Source organism: Amphiprion ocellaris, chromosome 6 (assembly GCF_022539595.1).
Source record: "Amphiprion ocellaris isolate individual 3 ecotype Okinawa chromosome 6, ASM2253959v1, whole genome shotgun sequence".
In the NCBI taxonomy this organism is placed as follows: Eukaryota; Metazoa; Chordata; class Actinopteri; family Pomacentridae; genus Amphiprion; species Amphiprion ocellaris.
Window position 1 is genome coordinate 17,115,950 of NC_072771.1, and position 25,647 is coordinate 17,141,596.

Here is a 25,647-nt window from a genome sequence, read left to right on the forward strand (position 1 = left end):
AGTGGAGGAACACCGCCAAATTGAAATTCATCCTCTATCTAAATTGCATGAAGACTAAGCACTGTATTGATTTCCTCACAGCTAGATCACTATAAATCTCTGTACTTGAGTACTGGTCAGTTCTCAGTGTCTTGTCTGCAGTTTTTGCAGAACGCCTCTGCAGGACTCCTAATTGGTGCATGGAATATGGAAAATATTACAAAGGAAACCCTGCATTGGCTATCTGTTAAATACTGAATGGATTTTAAAGATCTTGTATTATATAAGACCATGCATGGCTTGGCTTCTGCAGAGCTTCTTTCACCCAATCTACCTTTAGGCCTCTTTAGACTCTCTTTAGACCAACTCAAGGCTTGTACTAAGAGAGATTTTCCTCTTTCAATACATGTTTCTCCTCCATCAATATTTTTAAGAAAAATCTTACAGGCATGCATGTTTTCAATTCCTTTTGGTTGCTGTCAATGGTCATAATGTTTTGCTATTTTGTATTTATTGTGGAAATTGATCTTACGAGTTGCAGTGCTCATCTTGTTTTTTGTTTTAGTATTTCACTTTTATTGATTTTGATATTGATTTTTTGAAGTTTGTCTATTTTCTGTCTTGATTTTTGCACAGTTTTGTGTTCTTGTCTTACAATCTGTACCTCGTTTTGGTCAACTCAAGTTGTTCGACTTGATAGCATTTGATTTACATAATTTTCATACTCATCAAACCACTCAGTGGCCCCTCATGTCGTATGGATGGAGGCACTGTCACCCTGGAAGAGATCACTGTTATCATTAGGTTTCATCACAGGATAAAAGTGATCATTTAGAACAATTTTGTACTGGGTTTGAGTGATCCTTCCCTCAAACAGATAATTAAAACCAGCAAAAGCCCCCTACAGCATAACAGCTACTGGATCCCCTCAGTGCAGGGGTCAAGGTTTCAGTGCTTTCCTTTAATTTGTCACCTGCCTGTACCATTTTCATGTAATGCTCCATAATGTTCACTTTTAATTATTTGTTATTACAGTTAACATTACAATATAATTAGTGGGCTCAGTGAAGTGCGACTTGAGCTCATCTGATGGTGCTGAGTGTCTCGTTCAGACAAACAAGGCTGGGCACCACCGTGCTTTGACAACAGACAGAATAAAATGTTACTCATTGAAACAAAGCACAGTTCTCGAACACAGAAGTAAACTCACGGTGGCGGCTGCAGCCAGAGCAGCATTCCTGCAGCAGCGCTACTCCTCGTTTCAATCCCAATCTTCATCAAGTCAGTGGTTTCCTGCTTAATACAACATTTTGTTTTCTGCAGCACTGCTCCTTTCTCTCCTTTGAAGAACAGAAGAATGGAGGCCTGTCTTTATGTTGCCTAGTGAATCTAGCCATCCATGTTGGTTCAAAGTGGTGTCCGTGACCCAAGGCAATGATCAAACAGGGAGCTAAATTTAGTTCCTCATTTCCATGTTGGGCATCGGTGCTTATGGTACACTGTATTGTGAACACATGCTGTGCAGGTGTTGTGCAATTAATACGGAGACACATAGTTTGCACGCTTTTGTGAAACCCCCCTTTACTACGGCATGTGACGGCTTTGGCTTGGACCTGTGGTATGACAGCTGTTTTATAGACTGCAATCAGATTTTTATTTGACCATGTAAATCCTGGCTATGCTCACATCTGTTCTTAGAGACTCAGACATGAAGGATGAAGTAAATCTTTCTGGAAACTTTCCGGACTCATACCTAAAAATATATGTGCGCTTCATTCAAGTGTTGTCAAGCTTACGAATATAAACCTTGAGCAGCCTCAAGTCTTACATCAAAAGCTCAGAAACTAAATTCAGGTGTGAGAAAATGTCTCAAAGCCAGTATGTAAACAAAGACTAGAGTAGAGCAACAGGGTTTTAATTGTGTTGTCATCCTACAACTTACAGATCAGCCCTTTAAGTGGGTTGCTGTTTTCCACAAAGGCCAGATAAGTGGGTCCTGACCTCCTCTCTGGGTAGATTAGCTGCTGCTGCCATCACTCCCATTACTATTATCAGGACCAGACAATCTGGCCCGCCACCAGTGTCCAGGAAACCAAGATTCCTTTGCCATGCTATAGCTTGATTACTCAAAGGAACACATGTAATGGTATCAGATACAGTTGCAAAACCCAACAATAAACTCATTTATCTTCTCCTCAATGGCTCCTTGGCATTTATCGCAAATTGCTTCCAGTCCTGTCACTGCATAAAGCAAGCTGGGAGCAAAACAGGACATTGTCTTGGACCGCTGTAGACCAACACATGTTATGTGTTGTGCATGCCTGTTCATATTAACTTGATGCCCCGAGGGAAAAAAAAAAAAACTCTGTAAGGATTTCTGCCAGAGCAAAAAAAAAAAAAACCTGGCCAGAATCTGAAACAGAAAAACACAAGCAAGGTGACAAACAGTATAGTCATATTTACTTGCATTATTATTATAAAGACTGTGAATTGCAGATGCTGAGAGCAGATACCATGTAAGTGAACACCGTAGCTGACTAACATTTTTTCTTTGCTTCTCTCTGCTGTCATCATGTGTTCATAGATTGGAATTATTGTAACGATTGTATCTTTAATACAGCTTCTCTTGTGTGCAGTAAATGTTGCTGTCACTGTTGGAGTAAAATCCCAGTGTCAAACTTTCCACAATGGTCTGCCCAAGTCCATGAGAGTCCATGTGGGCCCCTCTGTTAAAATATATGTCAGTGCAGCAGCGCCTCTACCGGGACAGTAGTGCACATGTAGTGTTCATGGAGATGCTAAACTACTGCATGTGTATAGATGAAGTCCCCAGGGACACTACAAGTGAACTCTGCAACTGTCTGTGTTCGCATTCTCAGCGGAGTATAATCAAGACTTAGCTTAATCGGCCTGCATTTACTCAAGTTCAGCACAATTTTGACATACTTAGTCCTGGTATGCAAATTACACAGCTAGACTAGATGTTTTGTGACTTTATGCTAAGCTAAGCTAACTGGCTACATATTTAGAGTATAGACATGGTAGTGCAATTGATCTTCTCTCCAGCAGTAACACTAATCTAATAATATATAATCATGACACCCTCTTAAAATATTAGCCTAAGTAATTTTTTCAGGGTTTTCAGAAAACACAAAAAACTGAAACATGACCTAGGCCATTATGCTACAGGGGTAGAATCGCATGATCTGTTCAACTGAGGATGTAGGCGATTTTACCAGAGGTGGCCAGCATCCTGAGGAGATGATTTAAACAGTAACTTTTGACAAAAAATGACTTAGGCCATTGTTTTAGGAAGGTGGCGAATATACAACCCACAAGAGCTATTTTTATGTACAGTTAACATACTTGTATTTGATACATGCTGATACTTTTTGCTGATTATACTTGTATACCTTTTTGATTTAGAGAGTTTGAATAGTAAGACAACTTGCAATGGAATGTTTTTACGCTCAGGTATGGCTAGTTTTACTGAAATACAGCATGCAAATACTACTTACCACCATTTATTGATTGACAAATGTGGCCTAGCAAGGATGTGGGTTTGAAGTCACCATGTTAACATGGTGGTTAGACATAAAAGTCTTTTTCAGACATGGGATATGTAATGCTGCTGATTCATCAGTCTGTTCGTAAGTGTAATCGATAGCTTTCTGTCATTCAGATGGAAGTCATTTTAATGTTCCTCCCAGTTTCATTCAGACGTACCCACAGCAGTGCTGGAGAGAGACACAGTATGTGCGCAATATTTATCATTCACACGGGATTAGACAGTACGTCAAGTGATGCATAATACATAATAATGCACTAACAAACAAAAGAGTAAATCAAAATCCATTATGAAACAAATGATTTAACTGCAGTTTCTAAACTGTGGCTGTATGTGTGACAGCTCACCTATCTGAAGTGAAGAAAAATGTGACTTGTTGATCAATCTTGTCTCAGTATCAGGGTCATTAATAATTATAAGCAATTAATGAAGCTAATTCTGTTGTTGTTTGTGCCTTAATGTATGCAGGTCTCCTGCTGTTGTTTGATGTTGCAAGTAAGCTCAGAGAAAAGACTCCTACAAACAACTGGAAGTATGTTGTAATCTTGTGCGTGCCTATTTGTTAATGCAATGGAAAGAAGTTCAGACTTGTGCCGTGTTGAAGGTGATTCAGAAATCGTACCAGGTCCGATCTAGTAAGATTGCCGTCACAACTTTTATGGAAAAATGAGCAGAGTGTTCTTCTAGACATGAAGCTGACACATTCAAATGCTGTCAGATTAACAGAATGTAGTGTGTGAACAAATTTCAGAATCCGTATTCTAAGTGCTTACTGATCATACATAAGCAATTCATAAGTTTAATGCTAAAGAAGTAATAATATGGAGACATTTTTTGCCACCATATGCAATTGTTGGGGTATACCATTTGCTATCCTCAGCTGTGTTGTGTGGAAGGTGTGAAAACTAACGCAGACATTCACACAGAGTTGTGATGGTTTTCAGTGGGACCTCAAGTTATGTCAGTAAGTCAAACAAAATGATAGATGTTCTGCTGTTTTATCTGCAAATGTTCTATCTGGCGTTACGCGTTGCTGCTGTCCATGCAGAGTTAATGTAAAAATAGTCAAATGTCTGCATGCAGTGTGTTCTGCCAGCAAGGCCGGGATATTTTCCCCCAGTTTATGTGACAGTTGATTGTGTAGTTTCCTTTCATGTTCTCCCCCTCTGTGCCATCTTTCTTTGTTAAGTTTGCTGAGAGTGTCTTTGAACCACAGGCATTTTCTCTCAGCGGTGTTCATGCGCCCTGCCAGATCCATCATCATCTCTCTCCCTCTGTCTATCCCTCTATAGCTCCTATACTGTCTGTAACTCGCGCACACACAAGCATATACACATGAAGACACTCTCCTGTTGTGCCTGCTCTCTCCACTCCTCCATCAGTTCTGTCGCTGCTTTCAGAACATCTCTGAAAAACACCACTTACATGTGACAAACACATGCATGGTTATATTTGCACACACAAACATGCATTCACACGTACGCCCGGCTGCAAAGAAATGAGAGAATGTCCTCATACAATGGGAAGCCGTCCGCACTTCCTGATGTTCTGCTGTGTTTTAAAATTATCAGAGCTCTCAGCAGTATGGATTAGAGAAGGTGGCAGATTAGAGTCTGCTGCTAAGTCACCATGGCGAAAACCTTGCTCCCAGCTGACACCGGAGTATTCACATCCCTCTAACCACACAATCTCTTGCCTCCTCAGTCACGTTGCAGCCCATGGGTGCCACCACTTCTCTTAACACTGCTGCTTTACATCTGACAGTTTTGTATTGACTGTTGCATATCTGTCATTGTGATAGTAGAGAACACGTGTGTCGCGTCCTACTTGCCAGGTTAGGTAGATACAACAGATCACCCTGGTAAAGCAATTGTTAGAGAATTTAGAAAATTGGCCATTTGACTTTCACCTGGGAATTAAATATGAAGATTGATCCTACCAAGATCGATTCAAAATGCATTAATTTCCATATGTCTCACAGTACTTTCTCTTTACAATAGTTCCAAATAAATGTCTCACTCTTGTGAAACAAAAGCATTTCTAGCTGTGAATGTGGTTCTGAGGGAATTTATTAAAAGAATTCTGGGAAATTATCTTTGATGAATAGCTACAAATCATTAGATTTCCCATGTCTTGCATTGTTTGCCAGCTATCTGTTTCCACGCTTTCATATGTAACAAGCAAACTAGAAGACATCCCGCAGTGGGATCACACCAGCTGCAGTGAAACAATTACAGCATTATTGCATGAATACTCAGTGCTCATGGGTCAGACCACACCCATCCTTGAACTCGGCCTTCATTTTGATCTCTGTTAAACATCTGTAAAGCTGTGACTCTATGTCGCACGGTCGTGACGCGATTGTGCTGACAAAATCTGCCCACAGACACAAATACAAACACCTGCCAAAGCACTCAAAACCACCTTTGCAGTAGTTGCTGCAACAGTAGGTATCTCCAGGATGGCATTTTGCCCTGATGACACACGCAAAGACTCACAACGTACAAACAATGCCAGCTTCACTATCAAGGCTGAGAGCCAAAATTTATGGAAAAAAAATCGAGAGAGGCTTGAGGGAGGAGGCTGGCATGTCTGAAAAAGAGCTGGTGTTGCCATAGTCTGGTCCTCAGAGGAAGTGGGCTGCTGCCCTGCTTGTATGCAGGGGGAGTGTCTGTTTGCACAGGTCTCTGTCAGTTAACACTAATCTGCCTGATCTCCACCTCAAAGTCACTCACTTCTCCACATGCAAATAAACATATTCAGTCCTCTTTCAAACCAAAGCCACTATCAAACACTTGTTTGATCAGCAGAGGGCCTGTGAGGCAGATCATTATGCATTTGAAAAAAAAAGGAAAAGCACCCTGTCCCTGCCTTGCAAGGCGAGAACTCACTGTTGCCAGGTTTTTATGTAATTACTCTCACCTTCAGTGGTGGCTGGGAACAACTCAGCTTCCAAAACAGACTGAGGTGTCTGTGTGTGTGTTTCTGTGAACTATGAGTGGTGCTTGTTGCTGCAGATTGGGCATATATATACTGTACTCTTTCATTGCCCCAGTTTCTTTGTTGGATAGATCAGTTCAGAACATAAAGCCCACCCACACTTCCTCAACTCTAATCCTCAAAACTCTGGATTCATGTACTGGAAGAACTTGAGGGATGAGAGAGTGCTTTCATTGCATTCTATGATAACACTTTGGTCTGTGAAACTTGCTGCTCACTCTGTAAAGTTTTTTTTTTTCTCAAGTAAGTTATTTCTTCAAAAGGAAAACATAGCTGTTTCATTTGTTGTGATGCACCAACAAATTTTCTTCTCTGGTACAGCCAAAGGAGTCTCAAAAAGACGACAGATTTACATTTAGAGCAGCTGTCTAATAAGAGAAACAAGAGCCAAGAATCAGTGTGTGTCTACCACATTAGCAGCATACATGTTGCAGGAACCCTCCCACCCCTGAGCACCAGCCAAATTCCTTTGTGTGTATGTTGTGTGTGTGTGTGTGTGTGCGTCATGTATGAGTGTATGACACTGAAAGGCTAAGCACTGCCTTCCAAACAGACAGGCCTGAACTAGTAAACAGGTGCTGCTTGAGCAGCTGAGGATGAGGACATGGGGCGTCTCCACAAAGCAGGATCAAAGAGAAGTTGCCTCAGCCGCCAGTCATCCCAGCAACTTGATTTATGCCACTGTGTCAGAGAACTTTATGACTGCTTGCAGAAACAGCAGATAAAGTAAAGGTACACAAGTTCCTCCACAGCCCTGCCCCGCATACAACAACATGGCACACAGAAGACGGTGTCGTCATTTATTGATACAGAAGCGTAGTTTTACGGTTTTGACTGGTGACGATGTTTTCTTGCCACGTTCCCTCTGAAGATGAATCTGCCTTTGACATGCAGAGGAGGCTTAATTGTTCTGTCATTTCAACTCTATGTTTGTAATACCGCTCTGTTCCGCAAAGACATTTAACATCAGCTCAATTACAGAGTGTGGAAAGCTGAAAATCCTGGCTTGCTGGCAAACCAGTCAGATTAAATTAAATCAAGCAATTATCAAAGGTTTGATGCCGCTTCAACAACGCTGATCACAAGCAAAAGCTCTTTTTTGTCAACACATCATAAGCAAACACCGACTGCTATCTCCTGCACGGCACAGCAGAAAGAATGGGAGGCAAGGAGCGGATGAGCATGTGGGTGACGGCATTCAGCCTGGTGGAATTTTAAGATATGGAGGTCTGAGATTCATCAGCCTTAGTCACATGGCTGCGGCGGGATTCCCCGTCTGGTCAAATAAAACGGTGCAGAGAACAGCATTTAATAGAAGAAAGAAATTATTCATCAGTTGTTTCACTCTTGTGATCTGTTCGAATAACAACTATATTTAAGAAAAAGAACTAAATAAGGTTAAGTGTGATATCTGAAAAGAAAAAAAAACTTGCCAGCAATACTTTTCCCTTGCTCTGAGCAGGATTCTTCCCTTTGAAGAGAGGAGAAGAAGAGAAGTGAAGCCTGCTTGGCTGAAGAAGCCCTGGAGGAGGGTGGTAACTGTCATTTATATTTACAGCCTTCCCAGACACCTCGGGGGCTGTTATCCAGGTGGCCTCTGTTGAAGCTCTCAGAAGCACTCACACCTTTTTCGCAACTCAGAGTATCAATAGACACTGGCTGACTTTGATTCAGCCACATAGAGGTTGTGAGTCATGTGCTCTTGACTGTTAAAACGGGTTGGGTTGGCGCTGGAACTTGAATGCCCTCAGGGATAAAGCATTACTACAGTTCTGAAACTTTATTAGACCAGAGAGGACTCTCTACTATAGGTTTTAAACTCTAATCTTTTTCTTCTCTGGCACAGAGAAGGAGGGAGAACCTTAACATCTCAAAAAAAGATTTGAAAATGAGGCAGATAAAGGTGAAAAGGTCTCATCCTCCAAAACTGCATCTTTTTTTCAGGGGCTCAAAAGGATCACATTGCACTAACTTGTCACATTTATAGTTAACTTTGATAATTTGTCAATACCCTTACATGTGTTCGAGCCTTAAATGGGTGACAGGCTTGTAATCAGTGACTATCCAAGCGGACAGCATTGCAAGACAAGAGTCAATTGCTGTAACTTAGATTCAAGACTAGACTTGTGGCCTTCAGTATATGCACCTTAACGTTTTGACAGTGTATGGATCATTTAACAGCAAACATCTCTGGATACCAAGCAATGTATTCAGTTTGTTCACGCTTGAAAAAAAAATTGCTTCAGTCAATATGTAACTCCTTCAAATCCAGGCCAGATGTGTCTTTAGAAATGTCACTATGCCCTGCTGATAAGAAGAGAAGAGATGACAGATATTCTGTATTTTGGTTTGCAGCGATCCTCTTTTCAAAGTCAAACCCTTCAAACAGTCTAATCCTGTCCTGAATGAGAGCTGGATTATTGTATAACCCCTTCATTGATACGCACCGACACATGCAACACAGCGAGAGGGAGAGAGAGGGAGAGAAAGAGGGTGAGACGGGAGAGAGAAGCCTAAAATAAAGTTGTATATTCACTTCAGTTGGTGTGAAAAAACTATACAAAGACTTATATAAGCACCCAGCATAAAGGCGGGGAGGAACATTTTAAAAAAATCATTAACAGGTTGTCAGAACTGTGATGAAAACCACAGAGAACCCATTGGCATTTCATCAGCTAAACAAGAATATTCAAAAGCTAATAGCTTCTCTTCATGAATTCACCTTTTTGGCATAAATTGACTTAAATGTACACGAACGGTATTAACTGAAAACATCAAATCAGTCAAATGGTATGTATCTAACTGCAACATTTACACCCAACACATCAAACCTCAACATACAATATTAATGATTTCTATGGGATGCTTTGGAAATGCAAAGATGTAAAAATTAAAGCCTTCGTATGCAACATTAAAATATGCAGAATAAATCCAAAACAAAGTGACTGTGCTTCCTTTTAGTAATATATACAGACTGCACATAGAAGGCCAAACCCAATCTTTTTATGTCAGACAGTTATTTTGCTTAGTTGTCTTTGATGTATTCACAGTGGAACTTACATTTAAAAATAAGAAAGCCACTGTATACTCTTCCTGTTGACTACAGTAGCAGCGTGTCTTGTTTTCTACAAAGTGCAGTATTATAAAGAAATGCAACTTTTTCTTTCCCCCACAGCAGGAAATACACAACATTTATGAGGTGATCTAAACTGCCCATGAAATCAGTTATTATGGAGAAATAAATATCTGTCTCCTTAAAAGCAGCCTTGATGTGAAACTTATTTAAAACCCAGCTCTTACATGCCATCACATTTACAAATTAAGGCTAATTATTTTTTAGTGTTTTATGATGTTTTAAAATAACTGTTACATACTGCTTGTGGATGACGGCGATGGTGAGAAGCACAGCAAAAAAACCCTCAAGCTTCATATGTGGCTGTACGGGGACGGAGATTCATTCGCTTCGACGACAGGGAATAACAACACAATAGCAATACACAATTCCAGCTTCACGAACATTTAAAACTAGAACGTTTTATTAATTTTTCTATAAAATCTCAACTTTTTTAGAAATATATACAAACGTTCCCTTGTGCTATAAAACAGCAAAATAACGTCAACAAAAAAAAAGAAAACTGCATGTACAAATAAGTTTTTAATATGGAGTGCTTGATTAATTTATGGCATGGATTTGCCTCACAATGGGCAGTTGGTAAGGTCTCGAGCGCCTTTCAACAGCTGCTCTCAGTCCAGTTCAAACATATATGTCACTGCCTCGATTTCCATGAAAAAGCCTCACAACACAACACTCATCTCTCTGACCATTTGCCTCCATTGTCTATGGGGTCCTTTCATTGTCTGTAATCTGTCACCAACAGTACAAGTGTCTTTTTGCCTGTAAGGAAAACATCTATTGCACATTATTCAAGTAGCCCTATGGCACATCCAAATGGTTTATTCCACTCTTTTTGTCTTGGCAACAATGCGATTTTTTTTTCCTCTACCAAGTTCCTCAATAGGATAAGTGAATCCAGGAGTAGCAGATTTTTTCTCAAACAAAGGCAGCTCTTGTTGCGTGACATGGTTCAAGATACAAAAAAACACCCCACGTTGTATTATCTTCAATGCATTTAGCATAAATAAAACATGAACCTTGATTCTTTTGATGGCACTGTGATTATTATAAGTCTTGGTTAGGGCATTAAAAGTATTTTTTGGGTTTGTACAAAGCTAGCCAGCTTATACACATGTTGGGGGAGGCCGTGTAGGCTCGTATTTAGTACTATGCCCTTTGAGAGATGGGTGAGGCTTGATGTAAGGCCTGCTGCTGGTGAACACACTGGCAGCCTTCCTCCTCGTCCTCTTCTTCAGCTTCCTGCTGAACACATTCTGCCACGACTGCAGAGTCTTTGAGGTCCAGATCCACATACCACTAGTGATGCCCACCACCAGCAGCATGAAGATCTTCACCATGAAGATCTCTACTGCGGGGATGGAGGCCTTCATGACACACTCGTCCGACTCTGGCCCGCTGCTGTCCACGCACTTCTGCTCCTCTGCAAGGATGCGCCAGTAGTCCATGTTGAGCCTCTCATAGAAATAGCAGGCGATGACGCAAGTGGCCGGGACGGTGTAGAGCACGGAGAAGACCCCGATGCGAACCATCAACTTCTCAAGCTTGTCTGTGTTCTCTCCTTCTGTCTTCATAATCTTGCGGATGTGGAAGAGGGCCACGAAGCCAGACAGCAGGAAAGAAGTGCCGATAATAAGATAGCAGGAGAGAGGAATGAGCACAAAGCCTGTGAGAGCTTTGACATCCATGCTGCCCACGTAGCAGACGCCTGTCAGCTCATCCCCTGCCACCTTCCTCATCACCAGGATCATGATGGTCTTGACGGCTGGGATGGCCCACGCTGCCAGGTGGAAGTAGCTGCTGTTGGCCTCGATGGCCTCGTGACCCCACTTCTTCCCTGCAGCCAGGAACCATGTGAGGGTCAGGATGACCCACCAGAGGGAGCTGGCCATGCCAAAATAATACAGGATGAGGAACACAATAGTGCAGCCGGTGCTCTCCAGGCCCTCCTGGATAATATACTGGACCCCATTGTCTCTGTCGCAGGCTATTCTGTCAGCACCCACAAAAAGTCGAATGAGGTAGCCCACAGAGTAGACACAGTAGGACATGGAGAGGAAGATGATCGGCCTCTCTGGGTATTTGAAGCGCTGCGGGTCAATGAGGAAGGTGAGCACAGTGAAGGCACTGGAGACAAAGCAGAGGATGGACCAGATGGCCATCCACACCAGAGAGAACTGCTTGTCCCCCTGACTCCAGTATACATCCACTTTGGGGTAGCATTTAGGGGCGCAGGACTCACTCTTCTCCACAAAGTGGAACTTTCCTGGGTTGCTGCACGCCTGCTTGCTGCTGCTGTCCTTCAGGTGCAGGTCCTGTCCACTCAGAGGCCGCTGTGGCCTGAACTCTGGAGGCTGGGTGTGGGACACTTTGGGAGGCTCGTCTGAGCCGTTGTTGGGTGCCTCCATGCAGAGGTTGTTTGGGTCATTTTTGGTGGGCAGACGGGAGCAGTCCAGGGAATCTGGCCAGGGGAAGCTAAACTTCTCCAGCACCGGCAGGCATTTCACTTTCACCTGCTCACACATAACTCTACACGCCGGGATGGGGTTTGACACCTGCTCTGTGCACATGGGAGCGTACAGGGAACACAGGAAAAATTTGAGGTGACTGTGGCATCCATACCTTATGAGAGTGGCAAACTCCTGCAGCTTTATAGCTGCCTCTTTTTGGTCATCGTGGCCCATGAGGTTTGGCATGCGGGTCATGTTGTAGCCGATGTCTTTGCACTGGGGGATACTGATGTGTTGACATCTCCCCTCTCCTGACCAGTCTGGGTCTATTGAGCTGATTGCTGAACCACCACCAGTCCACAGCAGCAGCAGCAGCAGCAGCACACAGATCAGGCTCAGTTTAACAGTTGAACACATTCTCTCTTCTTAATTCAGAGAAAACGCACAAGTTTCTTTCATGAAAAAGTCAGTGTTGGCGGTAAAATGGGGAAAAACTTACTCAGCTGTCTTTTTCTAGACCATCGTTTCCACACTTGGGAAATGGAGGGTTAAACAAAAGCATAAATCCCGCTACGGTCCGACAATGTCTCCTCGCTGGCAGTGTGCCGTCAGGTCCATGCTTTCATGCGCTCAGTTAGTGGCTGAAGTGGAGCTACTTGTTCCGTCTCCCGCTCCGCACATATCAGTGTGTTGGGAGCAAAACTGAGTCTCTGGCTCTCCCGATTAGTTCCCTTGATGTTTCCAAAACACTCACTGGTCCGTTTTCACGTTTCATGACACTTTTTTTTCGGGGAGTCTGTGTCTGTGTTGCTCTGCGATTTCAGTCCCTGTGCGGCAACTTGGAAAAACAACAAAAATAAATTCCCTCCAGCTCTTTACGCGGCTCCTCGCAAGGCACCAGAAAACAATGAATCAGCCTGCAAAAAAACAATGAATCAGCCTGCAAAATAAGTGGGATAAATATCCTCGGTGATCGTCATAAACGTGTCCCAGAAATGAAGGATTACGCTCCTCCCGTAAAGCAGGCAGTTGATGCGTTTGGTGGCGGCGCTCGTCTGAGCTGGTCGGAGCCTCCGTCCCGGTCTAACCTGCCAAAAGATCCGCCTTCAAAGACAGCTACTTTGCATAAGAAAGATGACACTGACACGCGGATTATTTTCAAATCGTGCGGAACAGCTTGTTCATTACAGCACTTTCAAAGGCTCACAGCAAACTTCCCTCTCTCTGTTTGTTTGGACTCGGGCAACAAACTTCGACTACAGACACATTTTGAGGAGAATCCCGAAATGTTGCGCAACATGGCTCACAGGCGCACAGGTTCAGGAGCGCACAAAGACCACAAGCAGCATTTTAACTGGATGCACGTGTGTGAACCAAAATGAATGTGTGTTTCCCCACTTTCCCTCTTTCTTTGTAAAGTTCTTATAACAGTGCATCTCCCTCTTGAAGAAAGCATGATGAATATCTGCCATTTTATTACTTTTTTTTTTTTCAAGTTTTCTACATTTTTCCTCAGTTTTCATTTTTAAAAGTCATGTTTTGGATCAGTGCAACCTTTAGCTCTCGTAGTGGCCATAAAATAAAGCCTGGAATATCCCTTTAGATAATAAGGCAGCGCTCAAGACTTATTCTTTATTGCTGATGGTGCTCTCCAGAGACATTCAGCAGACTATTGACCAGTTGAGGAAGAAAATCTGAGTTAAATCTGAGTCAAGTACTAACATTAGTAATATCATGTGGAATAACACTGTGCCACAAGTGAAAGTAATACATTCAAGAAGCTACTTAAGCAGAAATAAAGTATTGAAAGGGAAATGTGTTTCATGTATTAAAATAAAGTACTCATTATGGACACTCTGAATGTTATATTTATCACAATCCTGCAATTCTTATTAAAGAAGCAGCATTTCAATAATAATACCTCTGGTCGAGGTGGATGCAGTTTTAACTACTTTATAACATGTTGGGTTTACACTGCATAATAAGAATTGTTGGGCCCACTTAAATTAACTGCTTCAGCTGGTTACACTCAAGTTAAGTTGATCCAAACTGTGCCAGTAAGTAAACTTAATAACATGTACTTAAATCAGTTGACTCCTCTCAGATTAACAGTGTGCATTGCTGCAACTTCATTTTAAGGAATTTTAAGCATTCATTTTTCCAACTGAAATATTTGCTTTAACCAAATGGCTAGTGTAAAACGTGGCTTTGTGATTCGATTTACAATTCTTTCCTTCTCTTTTCACCATAATTCTGCTTAAAGAAAACAGAGCTTGGGTGGCAGCAGAAATCTTTGAAGAATTGTGGACGTCAAGCGAACAATGTTAAAGAAGCAGTCAACTTCATTTTTGCACTTTCATCAAAATTACAGTAACAGTCTTAAAGGGACAAGCTTACAGAATCCATAAAAGGAAACTGCCATCACCTAAGCAGAAAGGTAAATCAGAGTAATGTGAAATTTGATATGATTTTGGGGGTGAAATGTTCTGTTTAAGAGTCGGTTTTATGTGTTTTACATCGTTATATTTACACCAACATGTAAAGAAGGCAGACAGACCTCAAGTTTTTGAGTAAAAGATGCAGTTTATCTTATCTTTTAATGAATGTAAGTTGAATATATAATTTTTTAACACTTAATTCCAGGCACATTTGCAAACTGACAAAAGAAGACAATGAGGCCAAGAAGAAAATGAATGAATAAATAAATAAATAAAAATACAATCAGCTGACAAAGAGATGAAAGTGGATTTGCCAGTGTGTATACTGTCAGCAACTTTTCTGAGGGATTTTTTTTTTAAGCACCAGAACAAACTACTCATGGAGAGAAATGTACAAGGATGTTGATAAAAGCACATCCAATTTTAGGATCTGTTTAGGATTCAGCAGCGCAGAGATCGGCGTGTTCGAGCCAATATTCTTTGTGCAAAATTCAACAACACCTTGCAGTCATTTCCTGCCTTTTTCAATGAAGGAAGCCATCCTGCAAACAAATAAAAAGGTTAAATTCCTTTTGAAAATGTCAGCCTAAAGTGTTGACATTGTTCTATTGTCAAGCCCAGAGGAGCACGCCTGCATCAATAATTCAGCTGCTGCTTAGCCTTTCTTACAGTTACATCTGTATTCTCAGCAGATCTGGACAGTATCTGTGTTTTCAACATTTTTGCTTGGATGTCCATTTCTTTAGTTGTGCTGCGCTTGGAGTCGTAAACACACTGTAGCAGCTGTCTGCAGTGCTTTGGCCCCTGTGACGCAGTTTGGCTCAGCTGGGACTGATAATGAAATAGAATGAATGAATGAACTACATGATTAAACACCCTTAAAAATCTGTGGAAAAATAATTCATTGAAAATATGTGAAACATTCATAAATCACATTGTCCTGCTTAATTGCTACTGTTTCCTCACAGACGAAAAGGCACCAGCAAGTCCCTATTTTGGTAAAATGAGGTTGATTCTTTTCAGCTTCCCATGAACAAAGCTTCATTTCTCGTTAAAACAATTTGGTATGATTGCCCATTCTGTCAGTGATATCTGATAAAGTGCACTTTTGTGCAGTTTGCGTGCTCTCACTCAGTCTGTGTTCGCTTCCTGCAGGTGCTACGGTTTCCTTTCACTTTGCAGCGACACGTAGCATTAAGTAGAAAATGTTTGTCTGGCTCTTTGATATACTGTCCAGTGTGTATCCCGGCTCTTGCACTGGAACGGGCTCCAGCCCCCCGTGACCCTGAGCAGGATAAGTGGTGTAGAAAATGAATGGATGGATGAGCTTTTATTAGCCTGTTAAAGCGAAACAATTCCTTCAGAGAGCAAGCCCACGAAAGATGCAGCAGTAAGTCACACAGCATCATAAAATAAAAAAGGGACACAACCTATCAACATATAGTCTGAAGAACATAAGTGAACCCTGATGAGGCATCACTGTCCCACTCCAAGAACTCCATTTTGGTTTTCTGCTATTATCCTGTTCATGTAGGAGCAGGATGGCAGATCCTGAGAGATGAGCAGCTTATGAGGCTTTCTGCTTGTTTTATGTGTATGTGTGTGAGATCCTCCAGGCCTTGCTCATTTTACCTTGTAAAAAGTTTGTAGCAGTGAGATTTATACTCAAGCCTGGCTATGTTCCTCATCAAGGGTGAAATACTGATCACAAGTAAACAGGAGTGCTTTCAGTACATTTTTACAAGAGACACTAAAGTGCTTTTAGAAGTATTTCAGAAATGTGTACGGGCAAGATGAGAAACCTGGCACCAGCGTGCCTAAATGGTTTAAGCACAGCATATCTTAGTGGTGGCACTTCAGCTGTTAGCACTCAGTGTGTGGAGCAGGAGCATAAATATAGGGTATGAATACACTTATGAACACAATGCCCTCCTCCTATGCGGCATATGTGCTGCTCAGATTTCACACATCCAGCTGTTAACGTTTGAGGAGATTCGGTCTGGACTTAAATAGGAGCGAAAAAATGCTTCATGTTCATGTGCTGTTTTGCAAATAACTACTAATTGACCCACAGTTTGTGAGCTTTAGCTGTTATTATGGTTTGATTTCCTGACAGACATTGTTTTTAAAGGGGAATTCTTGGTTCCAAAAAAATATTAATGATATGCCATTTTTCTTTGTGCAAAACAGCCCATATGCAGCAGCAGCAGCATTCGTTTTATATATTCTGACCCCCTCACAGAGATAAGGACAACAGCTGACATGCCTGCTCCGTCCCTCCCGCTCCACTAGACTTTTATTATGGAGCTGATGTGCAGAAGTAGAACAAAAAGAGACGACAGCTTTAATGTTCAGAAGAATGGTGTTTTATCATTGAATTTTCAGGGCCAGCTCTGCTCTCCGTTTACTGATCATCTGGCATTCAGGAAACCATGTCTGACATATTTTAAAGCAAATATCTGCCCTTATTATCGCTGCCTTTGGTGTAATGAAGCTGACAAGATAAAATTGTCACACAGTCTAATAAGAAGGCACAGTCTACTGCTTGTTGTAATTCATCGCCTTTGTTCTGTTCTCGTCCTGTCTTTCCTCCTGCCTCCCTCTCTTTCATGATTGTTTTGCCGGTCATGATGATATCTCTTTGAAAAAGAGAAGAAAAGGGGAGGAATCAGGCCTGTTCAGTCTTTAGCATCTGTAGCCTCAGCAGCTACCACTGTCTCTTTTATGATTTTTTTTCTAGCATCCCCTCTTTTCATATGCCCCCTCCTTTAGTTCATTCCTACTCACACATGGGCAAAACACACACTCTTTTCCTCTCTCTCACACACACACAGCAACTTTATCTCATCTTTGCAACCACAACAGTGCGACGAAGAAAAGCAGCCCTGCTCCATCTCTGAGAAATCAGCAACTGTGAGATAATTCTGTAACTAATAAAGTGAAAGGGGGGGCCCTTTGATGGCTGAAGCTGAAAAGATATTTTATTTTTTTTGTGTGTGGGATTTGAGATGTGTGATTCTATGGAGCGAGCTCGCTCCCCTGCTGCTAGGCTCTGGCTGGAAGCTGGCCCCCCTCTGGCTAATGTTATGGAGAATCGGAGGAATTTTATGGCTGTCTTTTCCCTCAGCCCCCTTTTTTCTTTTGTTCCCCTTTGAAGAATGACTTTAGACATTTTATTTACATATTTAACCATGGATGAAAGAAATGAAGGGTGAGGAAGCAAAGCTCCTTGGGTTCTTAAGGGAATCTTGATCAGTAAAAATGAGCTGAAGCTAATACATTTTTGTTTGCACGGCCTGAAATTAGATCAAACACGCTAGTGTGATGGTGACATTTCTGAAATTGACGGCATCAGTTTCTTTGATGGGAAACTTGATCTACTTACGCCGGCTCGGTATCAGTAAGAGCAATCACAGTATTTCTGTTAATTGCTGTGGTTGTATGGCTGGCTTGCTGTTCCAACATGTGAGGTATGCTATGGGAGAGACGGGGGACGTTTTAGACATGTTTGGCATTGTTGCCGGCGTTGAAAGGGCATGTTGATTAAACGTACGGGTGGGGTAGGCCTATAATCTTCTTAACCAAGGCCCTCCTCTACTCTTTCAGAGGGCACAATGAGAAGAAACAACACACTCAGTTGGAGGTGAGACTATTTGTCCACATGCCCTGCACATTGTCCAAGGATCCTGTTCTCCCTCCTGATCGCACGCATTCAGCGTTTAGCTCAGGATGATCCTATTTATCAACATAATCTGTTATTTTCTCTCTTATTGCCACTCAACAATGTGTGAAGAGGTTGGTGCCAAAAACCAAAAAAGTGATGGAAAAGCCATTTCATCTGGATGCTAATAGTAAGATGATTTTAAAAATCAAGAATGTTGGAATCTTAAAGCAAAACTTAAAAGATTTTTGTCTTGCAAAAATAACTCACTTTAATGGCATACATGGTATTTTTCTGTCCTGTTTGAAATGCTGGTGTTTTATTAAAAGCACTAGTTTTTGTGAAAGGTCAAATATTTTAAGGAAATGCATATGAATCAAACAATTAATTATTGAAGAGCCCTGTCAGCATCAAAGCCTGCTGTATTCTTGGCTCATATGATTTAAATAGTTCAATAAAGTAACTTATTAATGAGGACTAATTTGTGTCACTCTTCTTTTCATTTTGCTCCATTAAAATCTGCTTTGTTTCACTGCCGTTATTATGAGTAGAGTCAGTTCAGTTGAAGGTTAACCCTCTGACCTTGTTCATTGTGTGCTGTGCTTGATAAGAGGCATCGGCGCATTAATGCAACCTTTCAAGTGTTTATAGAATAGATTAGTATAATTATAAGGATGGCGGACTTTTGTACAAATGCAGAGGCTGTCAGCCAATTTGCAATAAACGCTGCTGTAATGAATTTTGTTTGTTATGAAGCGAAATAACATCTGCGTTGAGGCTGCTTTGAAACAGCAATATCAGTTTAGTGGGCTGTTCTTACATCATACTCTTTTATGTGGTGGTCGTTTAACAGCAAAGAGAAGAGGAAGGGAGGAAGAAGTAGTGGGAGAGGAGGAGGAGAGGAGGAAGAGGAGGAGGGGAGGTTGTTGGAGTTCAGCAGCTTGAGACGAAGCAATGAACCAAAACAGCTTCTGTTAAGTGCTCGCAAAATGCATTTTTTTTGTGTTTTGCTAGAGAAAGTCACATTAGAGCCAGTGGAGAATTTCGTCAACTTTTCTGCAAAGTTGTTCAGAGCATGAGAGCGATTAGTAGACGTTAAAGATGAAGGCGGAGGAAAAAAGTCAAAATGGGGGTGAACTTTTTATTGCCTGTATCGGTGAAGGACACTGATGGCAATATTATTACCCGAGGTCCTTGTGGGGGCACTTGAGTGTGAATTGCTAATCAGGAAGGCCTTCTCTGGTCTAATCCCTCTTTGAGTGGCCGGCCTGGAATCAGCGCGTCTGGGGAGACTCCCCACTGCTTCTGGCTCTGGAGGCTCCATTGAATAGCGCAGCCCTCCTGTCCCATTCCCACAGTCCCCTCACACTGTGCAGCGCAGCCGTGCACGTGCGCACACACCCGTGTGCACGCACCCACACAACACGCATCCTCCTCTAACCAAATTAGATTAGACCCTTCCCTTTCTCCCCAGCAAGGCGCTGGTCTTTTCTCTGCCTGGTCATTTATCCTACCCTTTTGTCTCTGCTTTATAAAAGAGAAACAAATTCCCAAACAACTCCCCTCCTAAGAATGCACTGGTTTGGAAAAGGATGAGGGAAGGGCAGACAACTTTAACAGACCTTAGGTGATGCTATAATATCGCCGTCCCTTTGGTGTGTCAGCTCTAATGATGTGTGGGGGAGCAGAGTGGTGCGGCGGTGTGGTTGGCAGAGCAGTGAGAACAACGCCAGCTGTGCATCATGTCAACCTGTTACCCCACAACACCACTGAGCTGCTTCTGACAGCAACACTAAAGATCTCTTTATTGTGGCCCCTCGCTAACATTGTCCAACATTTGCTCTGCTCTGCCGTGAATCCTCACCGACTAAAAAAAGATAAAATTCAGCTGGCGAACCGTCTGCGTGATGTGTGCAGCAGTGTGTCCGAGTCCTCTAATATTAGTTGTTTTTGATTCCTCGTACGTCTATTCCTTGTAAACCAGTAATGGACACTGACGCATATAGGCAAAATAAAGGCCTCAGTTGAAAGGGTCTTTTGTAAGAAAGCCCTGGTGGAAGCTTATTCCTCGTGGTTCAATGTGCAGCCAAGCTATCCCAAAAGCAGCAAATTGAGATCAAAGCGAAATTAAAGCTGACTCGTTCAAAGCAAGATAAAAATGTGTGAGCCTGCAGCGATATTTTCTCTATTGATTTCCTCCTTTGCTTGCACTCCGTGGGACTGTGCTGGCTGTGCTGTGCTCAGCGCCAGCATTGGAGACTTGAAGGCTGCTGCAGGGAGAAAGGAAATGACTATCGATACAGACAGAAAAACACTGTCATAATGATCAGGGATAAACGGATTTCACAGAGCGCTTGAGATCTGAGTGATTGGGTAACTTTTCATTGCTGTCCAAATCTGTTCTCACTTTGCATTAAGACAAGGGAGAGAGTAATGAGAGCATCTAATAGCAAGCATGAGAGTTGTATGAAGAGCGAGCATGGGAACGGCACTGTCTTGTGCTTTTGTTACCTGTGATTCTGTCGACTAGAAGAAGGCGTGTCGTGCAGAGTTTGGTCATTGTCTTTTCACTCTGTGCAACTGCATGTGGAGTCATGCCGAAGACACCATTTTTATTTGTTCAGTCCTTGCACAGAGAAAACAGTCACAAATGAAGTTTTCCTATTGTGGCAGAGCGGATAGGAAGGATGTCAAGTTTAATTGCAGAGAACTAGCTTGGGTGTGATGTTCCACTAACAACACAACAGCACAACAAAATGTCTTTGTTACGCTGAGCTCAAATCAAGGTAATTATGGGTAATTTACCATTCTTCTACTTGTGCTGCAGGTTTTCAGCAAGGTGCGAAGAGATGAGTGAAGGTGCAGGTGAAGGATTCAGTGCTGTGTTTGAAGTCCTGGGAGGGATTGACAAGCCTCGCAGTGAAACCCGAACAGGTATGAAGACAAGCTGGAACAATCAGAGTATGCAGACACCACAAGACCAAGTTTGTTTCTCTGTGTCTGATGTAATTCCCCTCATATGTCTTTACACAGTGTTGCACATCAGGCTTTATCTACAGTGGAACAGTGTAGCAAAGATGTAGGAAAGACAAATCTAAAATGTTGATCTGAAAGCTTCAACAACTAACAACAAAAAAGAAAGAAAGAAAATACCTTTTTCTTCTCTTTGTGTTTTTGTCTCACAAACATGCAAGAGTGTATTTGCACATCTTTCCTGCTCTCTTCACCTCTCTGTTTTGAGGTGTAACACCTGGGTGAGCTGAAAGAAATATGAATCAACCTGAGGAAAATGTCTTTTAATCTGTTTCAGATTTTGTTTCATAGCTGTAAGCAGTCTTACCTCATCTATGAAGCTTCCTTCTCAGACAGAGGGATCACTGTATCTGTCGGCATTCCTCAGGCTCGAATATCAAAACAGCACTAAATAACCTGTCATTCTCTCTTCCCAGAACATTGATGCTGCTGCGTGATCAAGCTTGCGGTCCTTTTTTTCCTTTTTTTTTTTTTGTTTTGGAAAAATGACCTTGCAATGGTATAGTCTCTAAAGTTTAAAGGTTATACCATTGTACATGCAATCATAGACAAAGGAAAAGCAGTGCAAAGATTTCCGTAACCGGAGCCGTAACCGGGAAATAAGAAACAACAAAAGAAGCGTTCTTATCAAGTGAACTTTTGTGTACAGTCTGGAATGCAGTGAAATGATTCAGAGATAGAATAAATTATAGCAGTTAAAAAATAAAATAAAATCTTGTTTTCACAAATTTCAACCCTTGTCAAAGAGACAGCTGTTGGTAACCCAGTTATGGAATGTGCCTCTGGGCTTTTTTCCCCCTTATACTCTGAGCAAGTGCAATGGCTGTTTAACTTTTACGTGTGGGGTGTTCAAGAAGTGTCTCAGACACTGATATCAAACTTAATACCAAATGATTCCATTTCACATCAATGCCTCCTGAGTGATCGAACAGGGAACCTGTGACATATCCAACTCTGTCAAAGCAGAAGCCACTGCAGCAGTCAGACAAGTTTCATATGTCTTGTTTGATACGCTTCAGTTTTATCGCAAAGTATGCTAGATGGTATCTGTGGGGAACGGATGTTTTTCCTATGATTAAACGAGACATGAAACAATACATCTCCATGTTTCACACATGCATGAAAACACACTCATTCCTCTTTCTGCTTCATAGTTCCTACAGACAAGGCCACTGCTGCTTCTTGTTACAGGGGAGGATGTTGACGTAGAGGCTTTAGAAGAGGATTTGAAAGCAGTTTTATTGGTGGTGGTTCTGATAAGATGCCAGAGACTTGAGCAAAGAAAAGAGAGCACACAGAATATTCAAAGATGGCATTCTGATAATGTACACTTACCATTGCAGATTGGATGTGACAGAGCCATGCAGGTTTGAGCTCCTAACTCATTATTAAAGCATTCATGCCCAAAATCTGAGAGCAGATCTTCTACTGTCTGCATTTTGACATCATTATTATTTAATCTCGAACAAATTATTTCATTGCAAACAATCAAGTTAATTGAGTCAAGAAAAAAATGTGTTTTTGAGTGAATGTTTATTCAGACTGAAGAAATATTTTTGCCTCACATTATTTGCATATATTTGACCTCTTCTGTAAGTTATTACAATATTTCTTTGAGCATTTCTTTCATCTACCTTTGTAAGTAAATGTTCTAGAGTACACCTCCCATTTTTTAAGAAATTATTTGCCAGAAGTTATCATTTCACTTTAGATATCTGTTTCTGTATTGATCTTGAGCATTTGAAATTTTGGCCAATTTACCCTAAATGTCCTAAATGAGCAGATCAATACCTCTCATCTGATCTACAGTCATGGAAAAAGTTATGAGACCACCCCTGTTTTCTTCAATTTCTTGTTCATTTTAATGCCTGGTACAACTAAATGTACATTTGTTTGGACAAATATAATGATAACAACAAAAATAGCTCATAACAGTGTAATTTAACAGCTGATTTCTAGCCATTTTCCATGGTTTTCTTGATAATAACCAAAATCACTTAAGATCTTACATCAATAGCTATGGCATTGTACTGCCAAAAACAGCTTTTAGGTATTTTATGTTTTCTTTTCTGTCTGTTTTAGTCACATGATACACACAGGAGTTAGTACTTGATTGCATAACCATTGTTTTTGATGACTGCAGCCATGTATCTGACATGCTCTCCACCAGCTTCTGACATTGTTCTGCTGTCACAGCAGCCCATTCCTGTTGCACACATTCAAGCAAGTTTACTTTGTTTTTGGGCTTGTAGTTCTCCATTTTGCGTTTGATGATTTTCCACATTTTCAATTAGATTTAGATCTGGTGATTGAGCAGGCCAAGGCATGGTTCCAATGTTCTGCTTCTCCATCCAGGCTTTAACTGAACTTGCCTTGTGTCAAGGGGCATTGTCTTGTTGGAAAATCCAGTCATTGGAGGCAGGAAAGAGTTTTCCAGCTGATGGAAAAAGACTGTTTTCAAGAGTAGCACTGTACATGATCTGGTTCATTCACTGTTCACACAATTGCATTTGCCCTGTTCCACCCAGACTGAAACAACCCCAGATGGTCACTGATCCACCCCTATGTTTTACTGTAGGGGCAAGACAGTCTGGTTTGTAGGCTTCTCCAGGCTTCCTCCTAGCCAGTAAGTTGGCTGGACATGGATAGAGTGGAGAGGAGAGAGATGCAGGGGGAGAAATATATTTTATCCTGCTGCTTTCTTTTTCTTTCTTTTTTGTTGTTGCCTTTACCAAATATGTAGCTTTAATGCTGTGTCTTGTTATATCTCTATTTCTCTGCACATCTTACCTGGCAGTCTCCTAATGATAAGTGAGAAATCATTATTCTGAGAGCAACAGCGTGGCATGTAATTCCCTGTAAACCTGCAATTTGGTTGATTTAAGAAAAAGATTTGTAAGAATTAAAGGATGATAGGACATTAATTACTGAACTTGAAAGGTGCTAGTAGTTTTTGTTTGTTCGTCTTTACCTTTTTACAGAGTCAAATTGTTCTCCTCTATTTCCAGTTTGTATGCTAAGCAAAGCTCACTAATTTCAGTCTTTACACATTTATTTACCAAACGCATACCCCAAACCTTTGAGTGTGGCTAATAGTATTGATATTGTTGACCTCAAATGTGCCTCAAAACACTGTTTATGGGCTTGTTTGTTTGACATATACTGAACGACTTTTCTCATAAATGTGTGGCTAGCATGTGTTCAGATTAAACTCAGTTAACCCAACATATCTGACGTAGTGGATGAGCATTCAGCATCTTTTCTACTATCACTATACACTGAGTAGGCTTCATAAACTTAAAAAAAATGAAAAATTTGAGCTGGTTGATAGTTGATTTAGCTTTATTTCTTAAATCTATGTTTTTGCCACAGATTTGACATGAAAGAGAGATGTAGCAACCATGTCGTCAGTCATTGGTTTGTGGACTACCATTCTAAAACTTCGAGTTTGGAATTTGATCACCGTCTTTTTTCTTTTTTGAGCCAGAAACAAGGTGTGGGTCTGGTTGGGAACCTGAAGACATTCGGCATGCAGGTACCGTATCAATTTTTCAGTCACAACATATTCTCAACCTGTTTTATCATCTGTTGAGCGTGTTCGTTTTTTGAGAAAGAAGACAAGCAACTTCTCTCAGTTGAAGTTGTTTATTCTGCAATGTCATGTGGCTTGATATCAAGGACCATTACTGTTCAGAGGACTATAGTTAACAAAGTTGTTAATCTGAAGGCGTCTTCCCAGTAATGGATGAAGTTCATAGTGTACAGAGTATATTTACTGGAATGTGCAACAATCTCATTGGTCAAAAACTGATGGAGAGGAACTGCGTTTAACTCAGCCCTCTCACTGGTGCACATGCATGTCCTTAGCCTCTTGGCACACGCTCCCTCCAATCAGAAGGTCCTGGATACTGTAAATTAGACCCTCCCCATTATGATTCATATGTATCTTTCTGTGCTGTTCCCTTCTCCACTAACTGCTGACTTCTGTCTCAGTCATATATTATCACAGCTTCTAGTTGACTCACCAACTCCAATCATCAGTATTTTATCAGTTCTTAAACACAGCAGCTTTTGCTCTAGCAAGAAGTCTTCTGGACATGGAGGGGCCTTCAGTACTAAATGAGTGTGTGAGAACGTGCAGTGTATGTGCATGTGTACGTGTCAGCAATGAGTGTTGGTGTGTAGTGAGTGTAAGCTGCTGCAGTTTGCCCTCTGTTGACCTGGTCAATTCAACTTTGGTTTATCCTAATTCACATAGTGTGGGACAATGTTCAAGACCCTCCCATCTTACACAGGTCAATACAACGCTTTTTATTAGCACTTAAGCAATATGTAAATCAGTGTTAAGCCAGCAGTATATTTAATATAAATAATGAAAATAATAA

The 25,647-nt window shown here is 41.4% G+C and overlaps 1 protein-coding gene across 1 annotated transcript; it reads right to left on the reverse strand.

The window, feature by feature from the left end:
• Positions 1–10,061: 10,061 nt before the first annotated feature.
• fzd10 (frizzled class receptor 10) lies at positions 10,062–13,332 on the reverse strand. The gene has a single exon (XM_023290957.3). It carries the CDS (start codon positions 12,545–12,547, stop codon positions 10,787–10,789), a length of 1,761 nt encoding a protein of 586 aa, XP_023146725.2. The 5' UTR covers positions 12,548–13,332; the 3' UTR covers positions 10,062–10,786.
• Positions 13,333–25,647: the final 12,315 nt, after the last annotated feature.